Below are 25,267 nucleotides of genomic sequence, written 5' to 3' on the forward strand. Positions count from 1 at the left end.
TTCATCAAACCCAAAATATCTTAGCTAAATGTTTTTGATACAGCAAAAGTGGTATTTGCCCAAATTTACAAAGTAATACCAGACCTTAATACATGCCTGTGCTACCAAAGGGGAAGCAGGCTCCTGCTAGAAGGACTGTAGTTACTCCAAATCTCCATCAAAAACCAAAAGTGAAACATTTGACTGCTGACATGTTCAAAATTCATCCTGAGAATATCTGATAATGATGAATTTTGTAGTGGAGGGTCAATCACAATCAGCTCTCCTACTTATTATCTTCATGTTGTATGTACCTGAGAAAGTGGTACCAGCAGACAGGGCAATTCTCCTAAAGTATGGGAGTGTGCATTGACTTTGAGCTACAACAGGACTAAGGTTTCTGTTACGTGAAAGTTGATTAAAGTAGTAATGGTGGAATTTAGAAAATTATTTGAATTACAGGTCATTGTCAGAAATAAAAATTAAATGGATGGTGAAAATGGAGACAAGTATTCAAATCTTCCAGTTTCTCCTTTCTAACAATAAGCCAATTTGACTGTGCAGTACTTTTACCAATCTATTTTGTATTCAGGTGCCTGAATGGGAAATCTGATCTTGGTTGGGAATACTGAAGTCTAGGAAACTTAGACAAAGTTTCAAGGCACTTTCTATAACATTTCTTAGGAACTTGTGACCAATAAATTACACTAAAAAGTGAAAAAATATTAAGATTTTAAATGGCTACTGTGTACTCAGAATAATGTTTCGCTCAAATTTTAATACACATATTTACAGAAATAGCATGCATCCTATCCAGGAAGCCCTTAGCAAGAGAACTCTAATATATAGGTATGGTTCTACAGGGAAGACTTTAGGACTATCTCTATTTCTCCCATGTCCACATAACCCGTCTCTCACACTGTCCCAAATGATCCATCAGCACCTTAGAGCTCCTCACTCCCTCCAGGTCCTCCAAGGGAGGACCATAACTAGTGTTGGTGAACACTGGGAAGCTCAGCTTCTCCATTTACAGCACAGATTTATGTACCCCAAATATATGTAATCCCTTTCTGTGAAAACAGTTGCACAGGTCTTTATGCTAAATACTTTCAATGCAAACTCTGAAATAACAAACAGTGATCAAGCTGCAGATAATGGTTCTTCAGAAGTATCCCCGAGCGCAATGCAATGCATGTTCCAAAATTGTTTAAACCCTTCTTCTAGACATATTGTTTCCTTACTGAAATTCTCAGAAAATTAATCTGAACTGCACACAAACAATTTTGAAGCTCAGACTTAAAACCAATACAAACAAAGAAGAAATAAAGACCTAGGAATTATATGATTTTCAGTGCACTGAACTGAGACCAGCAAAGTATTACTTTTAAGTAATATGGTCCACATACTTTCTGCAATCAGAATAAAAGACAAGGCTTATTGAGAATATATTATATGACAGGTGTCTTTTGATGCCTTTCAAAAAAATGTTAATTTGATGGAAGATTTGGCTATATTGGGTTGCATTAACAATAATGCAAATTTAATTAATTTTATCCTAAAATAACATAGTTATTTATTTTTGTACCATTTGTTAATATAAATTAGGTATTCAACAGTTAATGTTATGAAAAATTAAGAAAGACACTAAAAAAAATCTGATATTTCTACTGAAACACAACAGCTTGGTTCAGCAAACAAGGAAGTGACATTTCCCTTCTGTAAAATAACAAGTTAAATACTATTAACCTATGTTCCAAATAACTTCATGTGGATGGTTGCCATAGATGAACTAATTGGAAAAGAGCCAAATACCACTGTCCATTAAAGCTAACAATGCCTGTTTTCAAATGCTCTGCCTGAGTAGCAATTCAGGCTATTCCCTAAAGAGTAACACACAATATAACAAAGCGAAGTGTCTCAGAGCATCTACGTACCAAGGTGTTGTTATTCAGATCCATCTTCCCAGCAAAAGGCCCCCATGTTGTTCCAACCGGAAGCTGCTGCCGGCTCTGAATCTTGCGCTCCCCGTCTTTCTGGACCACCTCCAACTCTCCTGCAAACAAAGAAAACAAGCAGTGTTGAGAGTACTTTCACTCATGCCTTGACAACAACCACCTCTGCCTTTGTGTTGGTTTTATATGCACAATGTTCTGAGGACCAATATAATGAGAATTAATTACGCTTGTCTGAAAAACAACTGATCTTGTCATCCTGCAAAAGAAAAACAAACCTTTTCCCCTTATAATTATATTCAAATTTGGTTTAGGAAATCATGTTCCTTTCTTGCATCTTTTCACATGTGTTAGAGTTTGAAAGCAATTTTTTTCAGAATAGCAGTTTCATCAAAGTTTTTAAGAAGTGCTGAGGAGGGGAGAGATGACAGCTGAGAGAGTGCAATAGCAGCCACACCTGGTGCATTAACCTCACTCATGCATTTTGCTGCACATTTTGAAGCATACATTTACTAAAAATTTGAGATATGTAGTGATATAAATCCACATCTCTGAGATACTATTAAAAACATTTACTACAATTACAGAAAGGATTTTGAACTAACTGAGGTTTTACAGGCAGTAACATTCCACAATTGGATTGAAACTAATTGTTTACTTAAAGTTATAACAAAAATATGTAAAAGCAATGGGAAGACTATATAATGATTTTTAGTGTGTGCTAATTTGTATTTTCTTAAAAGCAAATTTTATTTTTGAAAGTAATGACTTCAAAATTGACACTTAAAAGTGAAATTATTTCTTTAGCTCACCTTAACTATTCTGGATTTTCCAGTAAAGAAAAAGAATAATAAACAATTGATCATTCTCATGGAGGCAAAATAGAATTCAGTTTCCACCTTTCTCCCCCGTATTTTTTCACTTCATTTCAAGATTAAAAAACAGTCTGAACAACTCTTCTTTGAAAGCAGTCTCTTCAGTAAGCCTATTTTTCTATCAACAAATGTTTCAATCAAAAATACAGCAATAGTTAAATTTATATACACAATTTTTAATATTATTTGCTAAAACAATTATCGTAAATTATGGGTTCAGATTTTCAGAGGGATAGAACAGAACTAGGAGAGGCTTATCTGTGTTTTTCTTGTTAGATGTTTTAAGTGTATTTCCATGCTCTTGCACTTCCAAGTTCTGCCCCTCCTGAAGGTACGTAAAAAATCTGTTGTTCTCTTGAGCAGCAGAGCTCACCTCGACTTTGCTGCAGCCATGATTCCTCATGACCTGTTTTCCATGACTGCTAAAGCCCTTTCCTCCCTCTCCACACCAAACAGATGAAACCATGATTCCTGTCTTTTGCACCAGCACATCTCAACAACTCTACCCCAAATCACAATGGTGCTTTTCCATAGACTAAAGTCCAACTGTGCAAGGAGTCAACTCGTCACAGATTTAGAACTGTTGGTTGTTGTGAAATGAACCTCAGGCCACAGGAAGTGAGTAACTCCTGGCTCAGCCTCCACAGATTTCCCCGAGCTAACCATTCCCATAGATGCCTGGATTTACATTACAGTTAGGCTAAAAAGCTTCTCCTTGTTCAGAGGGGTTAATCTTGACTGTTTTCCAAAAGATGACTTGGCTTCAGCTTCCATTTTCAAGCACAGAAATCTAAGTTTCACCTCTGAGTGTTGCAGATTACAAAACTACTCTATGTAAAATTGTCCATCAGATCCTTCCTGCACACTGGAACAGATCTAGGAAATAGAGCTGTATGGGTTTACAAAAGCTTCTATGTATGTGAGTGAGTTCACATTATGACAGTGCTATGACATTTTAAAAGGCAGTATGTGAGCAGGAAAGCTTATGTATTAATTATATCTAATTTACACACGTGATATATATGCATCCAAACAGAAAAAAAACACATAAATTCATTTTTTCTTCTCACAGTCACATTGTTACAAATTGTATTAACTTTAAAAAAACTCATTATATGTTAATTATGGAAGAGAAAAATTGCAAGGTAACATGTTTATCACTTAGCTATACTACAGCATTTTCTCTCTACACAGAGATGAAAACTGCATTTGCTTGCTTTCACACACTAAAAAACAGCCATGTCTATGGACATGTCACATTTAACTGATACCAGAGGAATCATGAGAATCTTTGAAAACCCTTTTAAAAAATAATTCAGCCTCCCTTTCTGCCACTGACATTTTTCATTTGAAAAGGGTTCAGACACAGTCAAACAGTGACTCCTTATCTGTACCTGTGGATTTACAAGCAGGCCTGTCTTTTAATGGATTAAGAACGACAAACTTAGGGCAGATCATCCAGTGATATCCAAAAACCTACTGAAGTTTTAAGGTACACATGATTACACATTATATTTTAAATAAAATTAATAACACGAATCTTACACTGGATAAGTAGTTCAGGTTCAAGGCAAACATAAGATCAAGCATTATTTTTTTCCCCAAACATGTAATTTTTCCCTCCAGTTGATAATTAAATAAGCTAATACAGATTTTTTTCTCCCTTTCATTCTCCAAGCTATAGTTCAGGCAATCCCTTCCAACATCTACGAATACTTTGAAAATTACTACAGAAGGGATAACATCCTGCTGAATGGTACTGAAACCTGTGTTTTCCCACCCACTTAAAACACCACGACAGAGTATCAGATTACAGATAGGGTAACAAAATACTTGCTTAATAACTGTTTCTGTTTTCCTTCATCACAGTTCCTCAAAAAGATACATTTCTCTCTAGTCACCATGATCAGCAGCCATTTTCATGCTATGGGTAAATATCAGAGTTGGGAAGGATAACATGCTCACACGTTTTGGCAAATCCAGACAATTTGGCTATGTTTGTACAAGGTGTAGCACATTACATCTAGTCCTTGGCAAAGATTTTTTTTTCCACTGAAAATCTTTGTTTCTTTAGAGGAAAAAAATAAAACTGCCTCCAACATTTCTGTATTCATTTACAACATTTTGCTCCTCAGAAATTTCCTACTTGGTGAATGGTATCAATACCAGGGCACAGAGGGGCCCAGTCTCCCACTGATGTAATTGGGGCTGTCTCCCTACTCACCACTGACTTCCCACAAGGATTAAGTGGTTTAAGTGCCATGCCTGTTGTCCCAAGCAATGTGTGACTTCAAAGGTGTTTGCTGGAAAAAAAAGGGAACCTTGCCCTGTGACTGTTAACTAAAACAGTTTGATAAATGTATCAGCAAAAAAAGTTTTTCCCCTTCAGCCTCAGAAGAAGTTCAGATGTAAGTCTGAAGTACACTCTGCAGCTACCATTCCTGCACAACTGCTCAGGATCTTCACAGATTACATCAGGAGAAGGAAGAAGATCTGAGACTTCTTTGCTGTATTACCACTTGCAGTAAGATGTAAAGACTCAGCTGGTACTGACTCTACATACATGCTTGACCATGGAGATTCCAACTTGTGGGTATAAAAAGGAAATAAAGGATGAAAAACTGCTGTCACTTCCTTTAATCCATGCTCCAGCCCAAAGGAAGCAGACAACTCTGTGCGAAACACTGTCAGGTATTTCTAGTGATTAGTAATTGAAACCGACCACCTAAGTACTGAACATAATGTTCCTCCACATAACAGCAAATTATAATAGCATTCATTCACACCTCTGGAATAAAATATGTGATATACTCATCATTCCCATGGCAAAGTAGAGAAGCAGTTTTATTTTACTGTTTTCATCCTAGACTTGTCCGGTCTCCGATTGAAAAGGACAGCAAGAAGTGTAACAGAAGCAGCACAAAGAAATATAAGTAGAGAAGAAGTGATGCTCTGTTTTTAGTTTTGGCAAGTTAGGTAAAAAAATTACCTAAAAGACATTTCATTTAGTGATATTTACTTGCCCTTTCCTGGCTACAGAGCAAGTTTTTTTGTTGTTGTTGGTTTTGGTGGGCTTTTTTTCCAGTTTGTTCTTCAGGAACACACTTATTTCCAGCTTGCTGAGTAAGTTTATACAAAATATTTGAGACACACAGTATGGGCTAATCAATTTTGGTAAAAGATAATGCTGTTAGTGCTGTGGGCTGTTTCTCTTATCTTGTTGATGTAGCATACTTTTAAAGTCTGTGATTACTCAAAGACTTATGATAGCTGCACTATAAAAGAAGCCTCAAGTCATGACTCACTAGTATAGTACAAAGCATACCATGGCTTTTAAGATATTAGGCCACCTTGGTGGATAGAACATCAAGAATGAGAGGACTCAAATCAGGATTCTTTTCATACATACACATATTGTTTCAGGGATGTCACATAGGGTTTTCATAAAACAGAAGGTAGAGAGGTCAGTTTAACTTCGTATTCCTTTACAGCACCATCAGGATAATTTTTTTAAAAACCCTCCACAAAACATATACTACATACAGGAACACAACAACAGCTTTTGGCCCCTAACAGGATTTGACAGCAGTTTGAATACCAGAAGAATTCAACTATAGATAGTATTTCTGAAACAAAATAATACTAGCTTTCATCCATCTACCCACATTCTAGAGTAAGAAACAAAGGAGTGTGTATCTGAAGGTGAATGATTAACAGCGTTTTGTGGGAGAAAAATAGAACTACTTCATTCAGAAACAACTGTATCCAGATATATATACATTTAACATTTCTAAGGAAGTCACTGATATCTTTGGCAGTAGGCTTTGGTTGGTTGGCTGAGTGGTCGGTTTGGCTTCTTTTAATCAAGAAGAGCTTTCTAAGTGGAGTCAGTAAAAAACGAGTAAGCTCTTCCCCTGGTATAATCAGAGATTGGTAATTGGACATCATGAGGCTCTGCCAATTTCCACTACCAAATAGCTCCTTCTTTGCATATTTCCAGTCCACAGCCACCTGGCTCTCTAATGAGTATTTCTGCACAGCAGAGAAATTGTATATGCTGTGGTTTCAAACAAGGACTTCTCTGAAGCCAGAGTGAGCAAGTTAAAAACATTCTTAGAAGTACTTAATCACTGCCCAGGCCAGAACCCAAGATCTGCCTGCCATCCTATATGCACAGGAAGAATCTGCAATTAATATTTTTCTGGTGATTGCCTCCATTATAACAAACTAATACATGTACATTTGCACACCACAATTCACTGATAGCAAAGAACTATCCCATTTCCACTTCTCTGATTCCTAACAAGGTTGTTCCAATATTCAGTGCTCATATACTTGCTTTGCAAGCATAAATTGCATTACTGAGATACTTCCTCTAAATTCTCCTCCCTCAATTTTCAAGTCCCTGAGACATAACACATACTAAACTACAGTTTTGAACATAAACGTGAAATACGACATTCTCTATTCAAGTACTCCAGTCAAACCCTGATAAATCAGGCTGGCCATGCAGCGATCTTATCCCTTCTGACTCTTTAATAAATCGAACCTTGTGAGTTCACGCTGTTGGAAGTTGTCACTAAATGAAATTGTGACCTTATCCGATGTGTGAACTTATCCTGCTGACAACTACATTTATTGTACGGATAAGCATACAGGGGAAAAAAGAGGCTTTTGATAATTGTGATCTTACCCATATGCAACTCTAACAGATGGGATCTTTTTGATGTTCCATTAATGATTTGTCTATGATGAGCCTCTACTCAGAAAAAAAAAAATGGTCTTCATAGGTAAGTGGTCGAGGGACTGGTAAGTGGTATGAAAAGTGCACAAAGAGGAGTGGCTGACAGCAGTGACTCAGAAGCTATTAGCTTAACACAGAGCTTTGAATTAGCTGGTAATTGCACTGGGAAAGATAACATAATGGAAGTGGCAAAACAGTAACATTCCCTTTCCTCAGAACTCATTCACAGCCCCAAACCCTCAAACAAGTAACTCTGCCTATGAGGCAGTAACCCAAAATTTGCTATGCTAAGGCACTTCATGATGAATGAATGAATAATAAATACTGCATCCTCTTCCAGCACTGACTGGATGTTTGCCTCTGCCACTGTGGAAGAATGTTGGGTAACAGACATTCATAGAATCCTAGATTAGTTTGAGTTGGAACGGACCTTTAAAGGTCATGTATTCAACCACCCTACACTGAATGGGGACATTTTCAACAGACTCAGCTCTGGAGCAGTGTCACCCTGGAAAGAGAGTTGCTCTTCTGCTGCCTCTGTGGTGGTGGATTGCTTCTGAACGGAGTAGCCTTTTTTCTTTCTCTGAAGTTGCTGCCACCCACCCAGCAGCTCCTTCCCCTAACTGTGATCCCCTCAGTATCCAACCCCAGTTAAGGAGCAGGGTTAACCAAAACTCTTATCCATGTGGGAAATAGACACAAGGATAGCCCACAGGTACTAACGGCTCTGACCCACCGTTCTCCTTTGCCTATGCTTAGAAGCAGGTCTAGAGAGCAAACATCATGCAGGAAAAGATGCGACGTGAGACTTCGTTCCTAACTAAGATGCTTAATTTTGCCCCATCCTGACAATGCTCCCACAGGGCAGCTGTGCACTCTAGGTAAGGATGACAATTGAAAAGCCTTCTCGTTTTCTATAACAAAAAAATCTTGCTGCCCCCTACCTTTCTTTAGAGCCGTGAAAGTCAGAAGTAGTTTCTTTATCTCTCCCACCTGCTGCTAGTACTGCAAATGGCAGAGTGCAGGTGCTATCCTTATCTGCAACAGTGCTGTCCTACATCGGGCAATAAAGGGAAGGAAAGAGTATTGTCAAAGTGAGGATAGGGAAAAGTTAGGCAAAGATTTTCAGAGAAAAAGAGACCACAAAAGGATGAGAGGGGAAAATAAATTTGGAAAACAAGGAAAGAGAGAGGGAGTCTAGGGAAAGAACCATTTGAAGACCTAAGTTGGGTCTGATCAGGACACAAAGACAGAGCCTTTAAAAATAGGATCAGAAGATATTCAGGAAAAACGGGATGCAGAAAACTTGCCAGAATGAGAGAAGGGGTACACGTTTCCAAGTCTGAAACATGATAGAAGTGAATGAATTTACATTTAAAAAAAGAGAAAAAACTATTATGCTTTTTTAACCTAGGCATTTGTGTTGATACAATGCTTAATTCATCAGCTAAACCACTAAAATAAAATATTCTAATACCTGATTACTCAGCTGAATCCTAGCTTAAACTGAAGAATTAAAGTGTGTCTACACTGCACCCAGTGATGTGATTTCACCTGACATTTGGTGAAATCCATTCTCTACCTCAACTACCCACATAACCATGTATGCCACAAACTTCCTTGAGAATAAGTTCCATTACTGGTTAGCTTACACCAGGCTCCAGCCATGACGACAACACTGATATGGGACTCCAGACTGACTGATGTGACCAAGGGTATAGGTACTTAAGCAGCTTCAGATTTTCAACTGAGCTGCAGAGCTAACTTCAGTGATGTGAAGGTGGACTAAGTGTTGCATAGTTTTCATTCAGTGACCATAGTTTCAAAAGAAACGTATGCACTGACACTTCAAATTCAAAAATTCAAATATGTACTCTATTTGTATTAAGTTGCTTACATAAAATGAATACAAAGGTGAAGAGTTACATTCCTATAGTACCTCACACTTCTGTAATCTACAGAATTATTAGGAACACAGGATCCCATTCCAGATTAGAAAACCATACACCTATGGTGGTGAGGACAATCTGCATCAATTTGAAATGGCAATGTAACACCTACATTTGGGGGCACCTGGGAGAGAGGGCAACTAACTGAATAAATGTTAATAGCACATAAATTGAGTATCTACTAAAGAAATGGAAATGGCAAACTACATAATAAGTTTTCATTAAGTATGCCATCAAAATAATTTTTAAGGATTCAGATGAACTATTACAAAAGCACTGTTTTTTCTTGAAAGTCTGAAAGGAAGGAGTACCTAATGAACACTGCTGCTAGAGTTTGATTAGCTTTTTAATAGAATAGATTCTTACACAGCTCTATAGTAGACTTTTCCGTTATTTGGACTGCTTCATTGAACTTACAGAAATGTGCTCTAAGAAAGAAAACAAAAGAGACAGAAGTGGAAGAAAAAAGATATTTACTCAAGATACGTTAAGCAATGCCAAAGGTTTGTTCACTTGCTTCAGAATCAAGTTCCATATAATATGAATACTGTGTTTATATCAACATGTAGTCTGCAGACAAAGGCAAAATAAACCCAGCCACTGGGGCAAAATCCTGATCCTGCAATGAAATATCTTTAGTTTTCAAGCCTACTCACTACAAGAACAATTGAGACCTGTTTTTTAAGTCTAATTCTCATATAAGAAGATAACAAATCTTTTTGTTTTTCTCAATAATTTTCCATCTTCCCATTGGGACATGCAATTCAAGAGGTTTGTTACTCGCTGTATGTGTTGAGATAAACCTGGAGTAGAAGTGTTTTCAAAAATACAGAAAAAAAAAATCCCCAAAGGCAACCAGTGTAGCTGAAGAGCCTTCCCTGCAGTTCTCTGTGAGAGGAATACTGCCAATTCTGTTCTCACATGGACACTCCATACTGGCAAAAATGATTCTCAAATATATTATAACACTGCACAGATCCAGTGGGTTGAGGAAGTCCTTTATCCCAGCTACATGTAGCTTGCACAGCTTTGCTGCCTCTTTCTCCATCACAAATACATAGCATAAAGAAATGCCAGACTGGCAAGAGCAGGCTGATGATATTACTGAAGAGAGTTTTCTTGATAAGATCATCATCTAGTTTTGGACTCTTGGGTGTGCTCCCTTCCTCAGCAGAGGAATAGTAGCCCTTGATAAATGTCCCTTTGTGTGCAGATTCTCCCATGATACATGCAAAGACGTTTCAGTCCTGATTCTGTCTGCTTTTTTGTTGCTTCATATAGCTCAAATACAGTATATGTAATGCAATAGAAAGTGGGCACAATTGAAAATACAGCTTATGTAACTTAGACTGAAGCCTTTTCTGAGACAGATGCTATTCTGCAGGGGAGAAAATGAAACATTTCACTATCACCTATACCAAAGATCTTATGTTAGCATTTTATTTTTTACAATATTATTTGCAGAAGTATATGTGGTATTTTAATAAAATATTTAATAGACATTTGCATGTTCATCCAATATTATTGAATTTCTTTTTTACTTGGAAAAAGTGAAAAATACCAGTGTAGCCTGTGTTGTTAGCGAATGTAAAAAGCTACTGAAGTTAACTTAATATGAAGACTGCTGTATTAATATTGACGTAATGAAATATTTTACATGAAAAAATGTTTTGAAAAGTATTCTTTTTGACTCAAAAAGCACGAGTAGTGAGTGAGTGACTGTATCTGTGCTGACTTCTCACTTTACACTACTTATCCTTAGAGATAGAAGGATCTATTTTCATCTCATTTGTGTAACAGCCAATAAGTCATTTGCTTTCTATCAGATATGCATGCTCATAGCTATGAAACCTCTGTTTAAATGCCGATTTCTAGCTAAAAGTATGTGAGCCAAACTGTCCAAATGTCTTGCAAAAGAAGCAGATGCTTTAGCATGATTTTTCTTTTTCCTTTCAGTGTTCACAATAAAATTCTGAAAGGAGAGTACCAAGAAAAAGACAAAAATCCCAAAAAAGACTCAAATTTATCAGTATTTAGTGTGACAATCCAAAAGATCTAGTTACTGTTGAGATTAGGAGAGTGAGAGACAGAATGAGACAAAGGGAGATTGAATGCCATGCTCCACTGCATGCATGCAATATATAGTCACATCCATTATAAATACATTTTTTATGAAAAGTAACATTATTATAAATACTGATAAATGTAGTATAACTATAATGTAAAATATCAAGATTCAAATTAATAATTTCTGTACACTTGCTGGGGATGGCCATGCATAACAGATACATGGCTCTGCAATGCTCTGGCACTCATGACTTACGTGCTTATCTACATCTTCTGTGATCAAGTACTAGCAGTGACCAACACAGCTTTTTAACACTGTGCCAGACAGGAATTGACTGCTGGTTTTGGACATGGACCAAAGTACCCTCACTCACTCCTTCAGTGTCTCAGTCTGGACTGTCACTGCTTTCCCTTACAGCTACATCTTAGCATAGCCAAGACTTTGAAGTTGATATAAAGTGACGGCCACTTATAGGCAGACTTGTAACTTTGAGTGAAATAAACCCTTGAACAGAGACTGAGCACAAGTCCTGTGCACTACCTAAATCCTACTGTGAGGCTTACATAAGACTTAAGTAAAATACTGGCTTTGCAGCAGTCTTCTATACAGCAATGATCATGACCTTCACATGAGTAAATCACAGGGGCATCACATATATAAAGCATATCCCAAACTTTTGCCTTATCATCTTCCCTTTTACAGGCATGTGCTTTGAACGCTCCATGGCTTCTTGGACAGATGCAGTGACTGGGGAGCCTGAGAGACATGACTAGCACACGTTGTGTGGTAGCAGGACGTAGACTTTCTCCTGGAGAATGACCTGCTGAGACTGACTCTTCACAGCTGAACCATGTAAACAATGACTGAGAACAAGTCCACATACTCTATGGCTTTACTGGAAATTTCAACCTAAATAAGAAACTTAAGGTCTGAGACTAAGTCAATGCTAGTACCAGGAGCCTTTCTTGGACAGTTGCAATCACTGCTCCTGAAAAAAACAGTATTTACAACAAACTCATTATTTTGAAGAAGTACGAAAGTATTTCTGGCAAGGCACAGTCACTAAACGGGCAATGTCAACAGTGATCAAAATTAATATAATTCAAAATATATCTGGACTACAGAATTGTTTTGTCTTTGAAGCATTAAAACTGTCCCTATACTATGATGTTTTAAAAATACTAATGTCAATTTATAACGGAGTCTTATTAGTCTGCAATGGTGACTTGCTATAAAAATATAAGAAGTATAGCTTATTATTAAGTATACAGTATTAAAATGGTAAAGTATGTAGGAAATTACCACAATGAAAAAGATGCAGGTTGAAATCTTTATTCCCCTGCTAATAAAATTTGTGGTTTACAAAATTAAATAAAACATAAAAATTCCCCTAAAAATATCTGTTCCTCTCTTCCTCCACGCTAAAAAAAAATACAAAAACAAAAACCACACGCATCAATGCAAAGAGAAAACTTCTGTTTTAGCCATGACTATTAGTTTCATGTACACAAATACATTTCAGCTTAACAATTCCTTTCTGATAGGCACACAAAATTTGCTGTACAAGGAGTCTTGGAGAAGGACAGTTTGATTCTACCAGGTTTTTACCTAGTATTTTTTCATCTGAGTTAACAAAGTACATTAACAAGATACATAATGCATTAGCTTAAAAGAAATAGAATATTTAGACAAACAGATCCTACTTTTATATAATGGTTGGTGCAGTTAGTGGTTTCAAAACCCAGGCCTTCCAACATTACAGAATGCGTGAACCTCTATGCAGTCTCCTTGAGCCCTGGACCACCCTTTTGAAGATTCCAGTACCTCTGCAGAAAAGTCAGCCTTCTACCCCACCTCCTGTCCCTTGGACACTGCTTCCTTGAGCAGCTCTTCTGCCACTTGCCCTCCTCCTATTGCTTTTTGTGGCCTCACTGTTCCTCCTCAGTAGGAAGTATTGTATCATATCCAAGCTTCCAGTGACTGCGTCCAACAATGTCCAGAGGCAAATGTCAGAAAAACATGACCAGAAAAGCACATATGCTTTCCTACCCACATCTGGTTTTTAGCTTTCTGTCTTCCCCCTATTGATCACAGATTATCTGCCAGTCAAGCCTAAGCTAAAACTAGAAAATTTCAAGTTACAGCAGAAGCATTAAGGTCATAATGAAATAAAAAGAAACTCCATATTCATAAACTTCATATTGACTTAAAGTGAATGAAAGAAGTAATAAGTGTCACACTATACTCCCTAAAGTTTTACACTTTTGCTCATGTTCTGTAAACAGTTACAAATATGTTAGAACTTGAAATAAGTAAGATAATTTCATACAAAAAATAAGACTTACCTATGGCTGGGTTGTAACATTAGCATCTTAACTCACATATATCTGAAAATATATATATAAATAAACATACACTGCTTACAAAGTCTTCCACTGTGTCAAATATATTTAGGTATTTTCTAAATGCTTATGCTGCCTTTTCCTTTTGACAATGAATGAAAAATACTGGAAATGACTTTCCTAAATGAGACACAGATATTCAATAGTCAGTACCAATGAATTTCTTATAAACAAGTAGCTCAAACCTTTGCACGCTCCCATGTAGTAGTTTCTCATTCATATCACAATAACATTTCCAAGAAACTCTCAAAATAAAGATGCACAGGCATTTAGAGAAGGTCAGCCTTGCAGTAAACATTTTAGTTATAATCTTTGAAAGTCCTGTGTTTGGTAAATTGGATCTAAGCCTATCTCCTGTGGGGCCTCCAATATCACTTATAATCTCTTTGTAACTCTGAAAGTAATACTACTTCCTTTCTCTCACCTTTTATTGACCTGTCTTCTTAGATAGCAAGCAATCCAGAGAGGGGCCTGTAACTGTGTTTGCACATGGAGACATGCATATAAAAGATCTAAACCAGATACACGGATATACTAGATAGATAGATAGATAGATAGATAGACAGACAGACAGACAGACAGACAGACAGACAGATAGATAGATAGATAGATAGATAGATAGATAGATAGATAGATAGATAGGCAGGCATTTATATACACACATTTTTATTTATCCATAAAGCATGGTATCTAGAATAAAAGGATATGTCCCAATACCAACCAACAGCTTCTAAATGATACTGTAATACCCACAGCAAAAAAGTAACATATCTTGCTATTCTGAAACGCTTTGATAATGTTTCTGATATGCACTCCATATCACCTTTTAGGGTAGTTAAACAAAGCTCAGACCCCGTATCCCTGAATAATGTGAAAAGACAGCCAGACAAAAAGACACAGAGGACTGCTTTCAAATATAGCACTTGATATTTGAGGCCTTTGCTTTCATTTGATTTTGAAATTTATCTAAATTCAACCATTGCATATTTTTAATCTTGAAATTATTATGATCAACAAATTTAGGTAGGTGGGAAAGTATTTTTTTACATAGTGTTTTTTTTTTCTCTTAAATATACTCAAAAAAATAGCAAATGATACCCTTTGAAATGCTGAGTTCAGCTGTTCCAAAATATTACATGTAGAAGAAAGCAAACCATTCCCTCTCTTGTTACCTGCCACGGAAGTACACAGAGAGCACCTTTTTTAATTGATTGTCATCTTGCTAGAAATATTTAGACCAATTAAAATAATTTCAATTTGAGTGGCAGCCTCCTCTTCCGTGCCACCCGGGACAAATGTGTCAACTATTTTTACGTTCTTGGATCCCAAGAGTTTTAAAATTGTACGTCCTTCTTTGACTTTTTTCACAATCACCCATTTAGACAACTCCTGACAACACTGACAGAGCATGCAATAAAATTACTGCTGTTCCTTTCTGTCATGAACAAATGAAATAAAACCTCTAATAGCAAATCAATGTCTACATTTTTTAATGAGTATAATTATGGTAGGAAGAAGCAGGGAAATCAATATGAAGACTCTGAGTAGAAGCTCACAGGTTTGTCAGTCGTTTCCAGTAGCTATTTACATTTTACACAGTCATAGAGTACTTGGAAGAACAAAATAATTCTGTTTGAAAGCTACAACACAGACCTTAAAATTATCATAACAGTACACTTCTGTAACCAAAAAGCTCTAAGTATTCTCATGGAGAAACAGAGGCATTACATTTCACCTGTCCTACACCATGAGAGCTTGGTATAAATAGTGTAGAATTTAAAAGCACTACACAATAAAGATACCAGAGTCTGACAAAACCATTATTTCACCGAGAGGTATGATACTTCCCTTAGAAAGGCAATAAAAAGTAAATTCCACACTGCACTGTACATAAAAAACAGTTAAAATGAAAAATTTGTTGTGTGACATCCCATGTTGTTAACAATATAGGCAGATCAAGATAAGTGGGTGGATTTGGATCATCATCAGAAGACACAAGGCCATATTTGCCAGTCTATTATGTCATGTTTCTTGAATTCATGATCCTAAGAGTGCAATAACTTTTTATGACATGATGGAGAAGTTACATTTTATACATGCTCCAAATGCACAGGCAAGATAAATGAATTAAGCTCAGCAACCATATTGTATTTTTAAAATGTTATTGAACAATATAGAGTATGGATAATTCTGAAGTCTAAAGTATATAAACCATCAGAAAATAGCAATGTAAAGCAAACTGTGATTGCCAGATGATTTACATCAAGTTAGTCCCTACTCTTGTAAACCAAAACAGGAGGTAAATATGAGTAAGAAAATAATGCTAGAGATTTTCCATTAACACCAAAATCACATACAATATTTCTAGAATTGATAATTGACTTGAAATCCTATCCTCTTCCAAAAAAAAAAAAAAAAGAAAAGGCTCCTTCCATTTAGAAGGACTATAATGTTTTCGGATCAATCGTTATTCACATTTCCCTTCAGTCATTTCTATTCAAAATCTGCAAAGAATAATTTTAAGTGAAAATAGTGATAAAGTTGTTATAAGACACCCCAGTTTTACCCATATTTAAAAAAATTATTATTCATTATACTTCCTTTGATGTAACTGCATTTCTATTTAGCTACTAAAAATGTATACAATACTGCACATCCAAACCTATGCTTTAACAATATGCTAATTATACAGTTCAGATGATCTGGAAAGAAATCCATTTTGCACTGATGATATAAGGGAGTGACAGTACAATTTACATTAAGAAATGTTTTCTCATTTTTCTCAAAAATTGGTTTGCACTCAGCCGGAGAAATCTAAATTCGACCAACAGGCATCCCTGGCTGCTTCTCCATGGTTACAAAATAACATGACAATCTGAATGACGAAAAAGATGCACATAAGAATGGGTTACAAAAACTCTGCAGGACGCAGGTACACCGGCAGTCAATGTTTTCTTTTGTAACCTGATTAAACAGAGGATTATTGTATAGAACAATATTGCAACACTAGTAGCAGACAATTCTCAGTGACATTACTTCAAACATTTTGAATTAGTTATTTCAATTTGTCTAAATTAGCCCCCAGGATAGCAGACCTGTCCAGATTCCTGACTTTATGGGGAGAATTCTAACTGGAGAGGTTAATATAAAGGCTCCCCTTTTGCTCAGGGCTTCATTAACACACCTTTCTTCACTCCAAGTTTAACAGTGCTGTACCACTGTGTGCTTTGGCACACATTTTCCTGCTGCATTAATACCAACCTGTATAGAAAGAGCTTGAAAGAGAGTGATCAGTTCATTGTGATTTTCCTTTCAGTATTCAGGGGATACAGACTGCATCAACAGGGAGATGGCACAGTGAGAATCCTGCTTCCTGCCACACTGCTCTTCATGAGCCACAGACATCTAAGCACATGGAGTTGGAGGGCTTTGATTTATTCATTTGATTCAGAGATACTTGCCAGATATAGTATGAAAAAACCCTATACCCATAATTTATCCTCAGAACAATACATTTTATTACAATGTGTATTCATGGGGAAACATAGAAAATGAGTTTCATAAGTTTTTTGGACCACCTAACTTTACAGATACAGCTGTGCCATTGTTAGAGTCTAGTGACATTTTATGTAATATTCAAACTGTACCTATGCATTGCAAAAATAAACTAATGCATTCTAATGATGTGCCATAGATAAGCCTAGTTAGTGTTTGCTTAGACGCAGAGCCTAAAATAGCCTGGCATGCAGAAGCGCAGATCCAGAGTTTTTCAAGATTATCAGCAACAGGGGAAACAACAACAGAAAAAACATCTACAAGGACAGGTAATTTGAGTATATTATTACACACTTTCACACCAACCACTTTTTATTTAAAAAGGATGTTTATTTAAATAATTTAGAGTCAAACTATTAAATAGTTCCACCAGAAAAAAAAATCTGGAATTTTACAACATTTGGCATATGAGAACACCATTTTCAGGTAACCATTTCCTGGCTTCTCTTTGTATTACAAATATACTTTTTCACAGGGAGGAGGAGAACTTGAACACCAATTAAAACCAGCATTACTTGAATACTTAACAATAAGTGCAATGACAGAAGCATGTATGCCTGAGGATAAAATAAATCCATCATAATATAATTCCAAAAAATAAAGATGGGGTTTGTCTGATACCTATGAAAACTGATATCAAGATTTTAATTGACCTCAGCAGCTTTCAGTGAGGCCTTGTATGTTCAACATGATGGTTCAGTGTGATTTTGTGGTATTTCTCACCCCATCAACAGTTCACCCTCTCCCAGCAGTTTATGGATTTCCACAGAAAACTGAAGTGTCTGAAATGTCTCTCTGAAGTTACTTCCTTGTTTGCACAAATATGTTTTCAATGGCATTTCTGAATATGCAAAAGCAAATTTTTACAGTTACAGTTCTTCTTTTTAAAAAAGAAAGCCATGACAAATGTGCGACTCTGCATTGATTTTCTATGGAATATATTAAGGTGATAAACTGTGGACTCTGGGAAAAAAGTACATAGAGGAAATGAATAGCAATCTAAAACACACCTAAAATTCTCTACACTAGACCATTTTAATCTTACAAAAAAATAAAATTTTCAAAACTATATTTTACTTTTCAGATTCACTGGAATGACTTTATAACTACAAAATGTCTGTCCAAATTAAGATTCTATTGTAGCTTTCTTAAAAAATTTTCTGGAGGAGAGTCCTTGTGCTTTTTGTGAAGAAAGAGTTGTTGGTTTGTTTTCAGATTTTTTTCATCAGGAGTTTAGGAGTCCAATAGTTTAACTACTGAGAGCTTAACAGCTCTTTCATTCTTACTCGACTTCACAAAACCTGAAAGCCACCCTCTACAAACAATGAATTTGACCAGTATTTCAACCTAAACACTTCATTGTTTCAGGCTTCATAGGCAGAAAAACTATGATAAATTAGACTCAGTATATGTCTCTGTTCACTTTCCTGGCACTATCTACTTAAAGCTAAGAGAAGTCACAATCTGCCAGTTGCTGTATCATAGTCCTTTTAATGATACAAAAGCGTATACAATGCATAAGCTGAGGGTAACTCCTCCTAGTTGTTCTTGTCCCCTTCTAACAGTTGTGTTCTTTTTGTTTTTACAGGACAGAATTGTAAAATGTTTGCAGAAGTTGAAGAGATAATGATAATAATAAAAAGTCTCTACTTATAATGGAATGCAATGTTAAAGGTAATGAGAATTCTAGAGACAGCACAAACATTTAATCTGTCACTGATTGTCTTGTGATTCAGGCATTTGACATCACATACCTGAAAGCCTCCAGCGCCTGCTTTTGCAGGCTTGGCTCTTCTCTTGCACTAGGTCTGTGAAACAAGAAGGGGAAAAGATGAATTCCTATCCATAAGAAGGCTACATTCCCTGCATTCAACACCACAATGCTGACACCATACACAGACATATAAACAAATGATTACCTGATTCATGCTGTCCAGTTCCAGAAATACAGGCTGTAGATGCTGTGATTTTTCTACCTAATGCCTCTCCTTTGGGCATTTCTGCTGCACTAGTGGTGGTCCCCAACGGGAGAGTATCTCATATGCTCCATTGACTAAAATTCCCACTTGGCCTTTTTATCCCAGGACTGTGGGATTTTCCAAAAGTAATATTACAAAATATCTCTCACTTGCAAATGATTTACAGTAACATAACCAATAATGCATTTCCTGTGATTCACAGAAGTAGCTTTCAAAGTGTGAAAATATTTTAAAAGAAGAAATGACAACAAATTCCAGTCATTATGGCTTTTACAGCATTCCTTTCTCTCCTTGTAAATATATATTTATACTCACAGCAGTTACACCACGAAAAGACCATTCAGGAGTTTATTTATTCAACTACCAAAAGGCGCTGCTAATGACAGAACATTTTCTAGGGTTCTGCCCAAGGGCTCTGGGGTTTAAACTGCTGTGCTGGCCTTTGCTTACGAATGGAGAAACGTTGCTACCAATTATTTTATCTCACCCACCCTGCATGCCTCTTGTACATAATGACATTTTTGAGGCTTTAAATCTCTTCGCTAAAGGCACTAAATGCAGATGTGTGCTGGGCTTGAGGCTTGTAAATTGTAAAAGGGAATACAGAGGCTGGCTAAATGAATGCTGGTCAAAGGAGTGAGTCAAATCCCTCTGAATTCATGATCTAAAGCACACTAATGGACAGTTACCAGAAGTTAAATGTTTGAAACTTGCTAATCCAAAATACCATATTCACATACCTGAACCCTAAACCATAGTTTTTCATACTAAGTAATTTTTGTTCTCCTGTGTGGCACATATTAGTTAGAGAAAATAATTATGCTGTAAATTAGCTTACCTACTTAAACAATTGGGAGAAGATGGGCCAGAGCAGAGAGAGGAAAAGGGTTATATGGGCTATATACCCCTGTCCTAGCTTCATATTTCATATTAAATACAAATGAAAGCATAGGAGGAAAAACTGCAAACCTAACACTTACTGGGGGTCCTCCCATCCTCTTTCCTGAGAGGTGGACAAGAGTGTGTGCACAAAGGCAATGCAGGCAGGAGTGTTGCCATTTCCTTCAGCGATCTCTTATCTTTTTACCTTGTCAGATGTTATGTGTTCTATCAAACTAACACACCTCTTGTTATCAAACCTACTCATTGTTACAGGGATAAAACTTTTCTTTACACAATAAACTAAAAAAGTTAATTTCCATGACACCCAGCATCAATCCTTTTTTACAAGGGTCTTTCAGTTTTCTTTTTTCTTCTCATTCATCTTTAGTTTCACCTCCTCAGACCTTTCTCCTGGTTTCCACAACAGTAAGGGTACCCTAAAATTAAGTGGTAATTACTCATGGACCCTGCATTCAGTACATCAGCATACTGTGTACAGCAAGGAAATCCATTAGAAATTCTTTTTTTTATCACACTGTTAATTTCATTCAATGTATTATAATTTCACACTGAAATACATAAGTAGAATGGAGCTCAGTAATGATTACCACCTAAAAGCAAATAGAGCAAACAGATCAAAAACTCTGATACAACTATATCCAGCTCATCTTGTCTTGTTCATTGCAAAATCAATAACAAATACATGTTTAATACCTATTTAATTTCTTCTTCTCAATATATGCTTTCAAAGTTCTCTAGGTGGATTATTTTGCTTTCCCAAGTTCATTTTCCCTTTAACAGTTGGCTTTTCCACGTATCTTTGCATGACTTCTGCCTCAATGACATTTGCAATTACTTCCAACTTTTTCATTCATATGCACTTCATTATAGTCTTCCAGATGTCATTCAATTCTGGCAACACTCAACTTGCTTATTAGTAACACTTTTAATGAACTGTAGATTAGAAACTTATATATATATATATATAGCACCAGACCATGTTTTGACTGTCTAGAATCATTTATGTCCAATTATTTAAACTGGAGGTACGTGCAGAATAAAATTTTGTGTACCAGTTTATCAATATTTGACTTAAATCTAAAGATTCTAGATCTACATCTAAATAATCTGTATTTCTTACTTATCTGTATTTGATAATATTCACTCATGAATTTTATAATGCTCTTAGAAAAAAAGAAATTTTTTTCCTGGCAAGACTTGTCATCTTTCATTTCATCTCTTCATCATAAAAGTGTTCTTCAGTCTGTAACCATTGTAAACTTTTTATAGACTAAAAAAGAAAAATAAAATTTAAAACCTAAACCAAATATTTTTTGTAAAACACACCAAAGAAGCTATTGAAATCCTTGCTATGAAAACCAAGAAATGTTTGTTATAAAGAGCTCATGTTTTTTGTACCCTTGGGACAAATAGTAAAGCAAATTCTACTTCAAAGTTGCCATTTTGTACTGAACCCCCAGACAAATGAGGAGGCTCTACAGTCTTCAAAAAATTTGCACAAAGTTTCCTGCTGCTCACATTGCCAAATGGATACTGTTCTCAGTTCTCCTGGTAATAATATCTGATACACTGACCAGATACAGGTCTGACTGTTCTGCAGATTATTCTTTTTTTGGGCTCAACCACATGAAACAAATAATGTTCCCCAACACCATCAAGCAACATGATGATCAATCTACATCTACCACGTGTAGGCATTTCTGTACATGCAAAGGTGAAAAAGTACCTCTTGCCTTTTGGTGACATTACCACATTTTTCTTTTCATTCAGCTATGCACTTGGCATGCTAAGCCAAAATTATTCTAATAGCCTGTCTGTTTTATTACAAATTTTGGGTTGTCTGCCAAAGGCTTGAACTATGTTTAAGGCCACTGAGTTGTCACAAGTGTGACAGTTATTTAGATTTAGGCCCTGTTTCAGTTCTGGCAGCTTGAGAGATACTTGAGAAATTGCTGTTCAATCAGGAAATGTACCTGACATGGGGCTGCTACACCTACCTCAGTCTCTAAATTCTGATGCTAAGCTTTTCCCATTTTGCTGTTTACAATATGCCTTCAGAAAGGACAATCAATGCTTTTGCATTTCAGACTCACATTTTTACTATTCCAGAATGTGACTATTTTGGACTCCCACCTCATTCCCCAGCACCTCACACTACCTACCCTCGAGGTGTCAATCAAATTTTGAAACTGTAGTGTTTAAGTTACTTTGCCCAATTTGAAGTAAGTTTAAATTAATCTCAATACTTTTTTTTGACAATTTTCAAGTCAAAAATGACTTGGTGATTTTTCTGCAATATCTTAACATTGTAGGTAAACCAGTACTGTTAGGGACAGTCTGGACAGTCTCTTGTCTTCATTTGTAATTTTTCTTTAACTTACCATGATGCCATGGGTGGGGTGATAGCCCTGAGAAACTCCTGACGGGTTAAGGGAAACACCTCAGTACCTGGCAGGGTTGTTCCCAGAAACCATTGTCAGAGGACAATGGACTGCACAAGAAGGGACAAAGAAACCCAGTGGCTTCCGAAAGTGCTCAAGCCAGACTGGTAAGTTTAATGGAGAATGGAGTGTTATGGAGACAGCATGGCCTTTTCTTGCCACATCTTACGGAGACACAGGGAGCCAACTCTCAGGCCTATGTCATCTGTCTATCACCTCAAAAACTATTATTGACTACAGTCACTCAAACTGCCTAAGGAAAAAAAAAAGTATAAAAGAGATCATGCAAAAACCATGGAAAAAGGCCATCATCTCTGTGGGGGTAACCAACGAGCTACCCTGTATCCATCCAGGGTGAGCAACCATTTATCCTGTTTTCCCATGCCTTATGAATTCTACCTTATGGATGACCATCTTTCACTTTTTACCCTGTAGTTACCTTATTTAATAATCTTGCCTTGCTATACCTTTATTTCACAGACACCTTATTTACTAACTGTACTTTGCTACTAATTTTCCTTATATACCTTCTGCTTTATAATAAATTAACATCTTTCACCTTTACCCCAGAGAAACCTTATTTAATAATTATACTTTGCTACTTTGGTAATTATACTTTGACTAATTTTACCTTTTCCTACATTTCATAACTTACTGAGTATATATCTTGTTTTTCAGTTGGTGTTTTGTTTCATTTTGATACACTGTACTTCATTGCTGACTCATTGTTAGTGGTTTGCTTTAAGGTATGCAGTCCCTTATCTTAGTGAGTTAAAATGTATGTTACTGGGAAGCAGCTATATTCATTCTTTTTGCTTTTGCTTTGTGTCACTGAGTGTGTTTAGATTTTGTTCTAGGTTGTGCTTTTGGTTGTTGAATTTTTGTTGTTGGTTTAGTCTGTTGTGGGGTGGGGTGGGTGTTGCTTCAGTTTTGTACTGAGGCTTAGATTGGTGTGCTGTTCTGTTTGTGAAGCTTGTTTCTGGTTTTAGGGGTTTTGCTACATGCAATCATGCAGCAAAACTTTATCACCAACGATGCAACTCATGTAGTAATTGCCACATACTTGTATTAATAAAAGTTATTTCAGGAACTGTTACAGTTAGTCCAGTTTGTTTGTGGTGCTGGCAGCCTCATAACTTGTAAGAGAACTTTATGGAGAAGGTTATCTCTTGACATTAAGTGTAGCCTCTTATCAGATTATCAAAAGTCCTTCCAGACAGTGAATCTGCCTAGCGAAGTCTCTTTCAGTGAGACACAGACAGACTGATTTGGGCTTTAAAAGGCTTTGATATTCTGGGGATGCTTATAGCTAATAACTTTATATTAATACAGGTGGGACAAGACATCTTTGCATTTGTGCCTCTCCTTTTCACATGACACCACATGTCCAAAATTCCCAGCTGATCTCAGCATACATTTATAGGTTAATATTTAAACTATACATTTATTGATTAATATGTGAATGCACTGCACTACTGACCTTAGAATTGTGAAATAAAGACTATTTTGCACAGGGAAGGGAGACTTCTTGAGTACTCAATGTTTTCATTGATGATTCCAATGCAAATAAAAATTCAACTACTACATAATCTCACAGTTTCAACTAATAAAATCATAACATTTTGATCCAAGTTAGTCCAAGTCCAGTTTTTATAAAAATATCCTTTGGAGTTTCTCCAACGCAACAGATGGTCGTGCCTTCTCTTGAAACATACAGAAATAGTGTCATGCAACTCAGAAATAGTCCATCCATAAGCTTTTGTTTCAAAAGACTATGATTAAAGACAATGTATCTTCTGATAGATTACCATATGACTATGAAAGAGAAGTATGTAACATCAGACAAGCTTTCACTTATACCCAATTTCCCACTAAGTCATCATATATATCATAAAACACTGCTATCCCTGTATTATTCCACTTTTAATTTCTCCCAAAGGATGATCCAGTCAGTAGCAAACTCTGCTCTGAATTATAAGTAAAGTCACAATTGGTTGAAACCGAATATTTGCACACCAGGCACAGAACACAGTTACACATATAAAGGAATTTTATCCACATTGTCATTTGGTATTGGGGCACTTGCACATAATTAATGCATGGGGTTTTATTATTAGAAGTCTGCTATTGAAGTAGGCAGTCCCAAGTCCTACAGGGAATGTCACATATCCTCTAGATGTCTCTGGAGATTAATTCTGAGAACATTATAACACTGAGCAGGGTCCATTGTAAGGAGTCAATAATTATATTAGCATTATAGCTGTTCTTCAATATTTCTCTGTTGGAAGAAAGAGAGTATCTTTGTGCCTGCAGTCTTGACTTGAGGCTACCCTCCACACTCACACTAAGCTGTTATTTTCTCTTAGATATGTTTCTATCTTGAGATTTACCTCTGCATTTCAGAAATAGTATTTACTTTT

The 25,267-nt window shown here is 36.4% G+C and overlaps 1 protein-coding gene across 1 annotated transcript in view; it reads right to left on the reverse strand.

Annotated features, from left to right (window-relative positions):
* Positions 1 to 25,267, reverse strand: part of ZFPM2 (zinc finger protein, FOG family member 2) — a 304,640-nt gene that overhangs the window by 156,975 nt on the left and 122,398 nt on the right. Inside the window, exon 4 of the mRNA XM_071553049.1 lies at positions 1,914 to 2,032. Coding sequence (XP_071409150.1) covers positions 1,914 to 2,032 — 119 coding nt within the window. The remainder of the gene's footprint in view (positions 1 to 1,913; positions 2,033 to 25,267) is intronic.

The sequence above is a fragment of the Pithys albifrons genome, chromosome 4 (assembly GCF_047495875.1).
Source record: "Pithys albifrons albifrons isolate INPA30051 chromosome 4, PitAlb_v1, whole genome shotgun sequence".
NCBI classification, from domain to species: domain Eukaryota; kingdom Metazoa; phylum Chordata; class Aves; order Passeriformes; family Thamnophilidae; genus Pithys; species Pithys albifrons.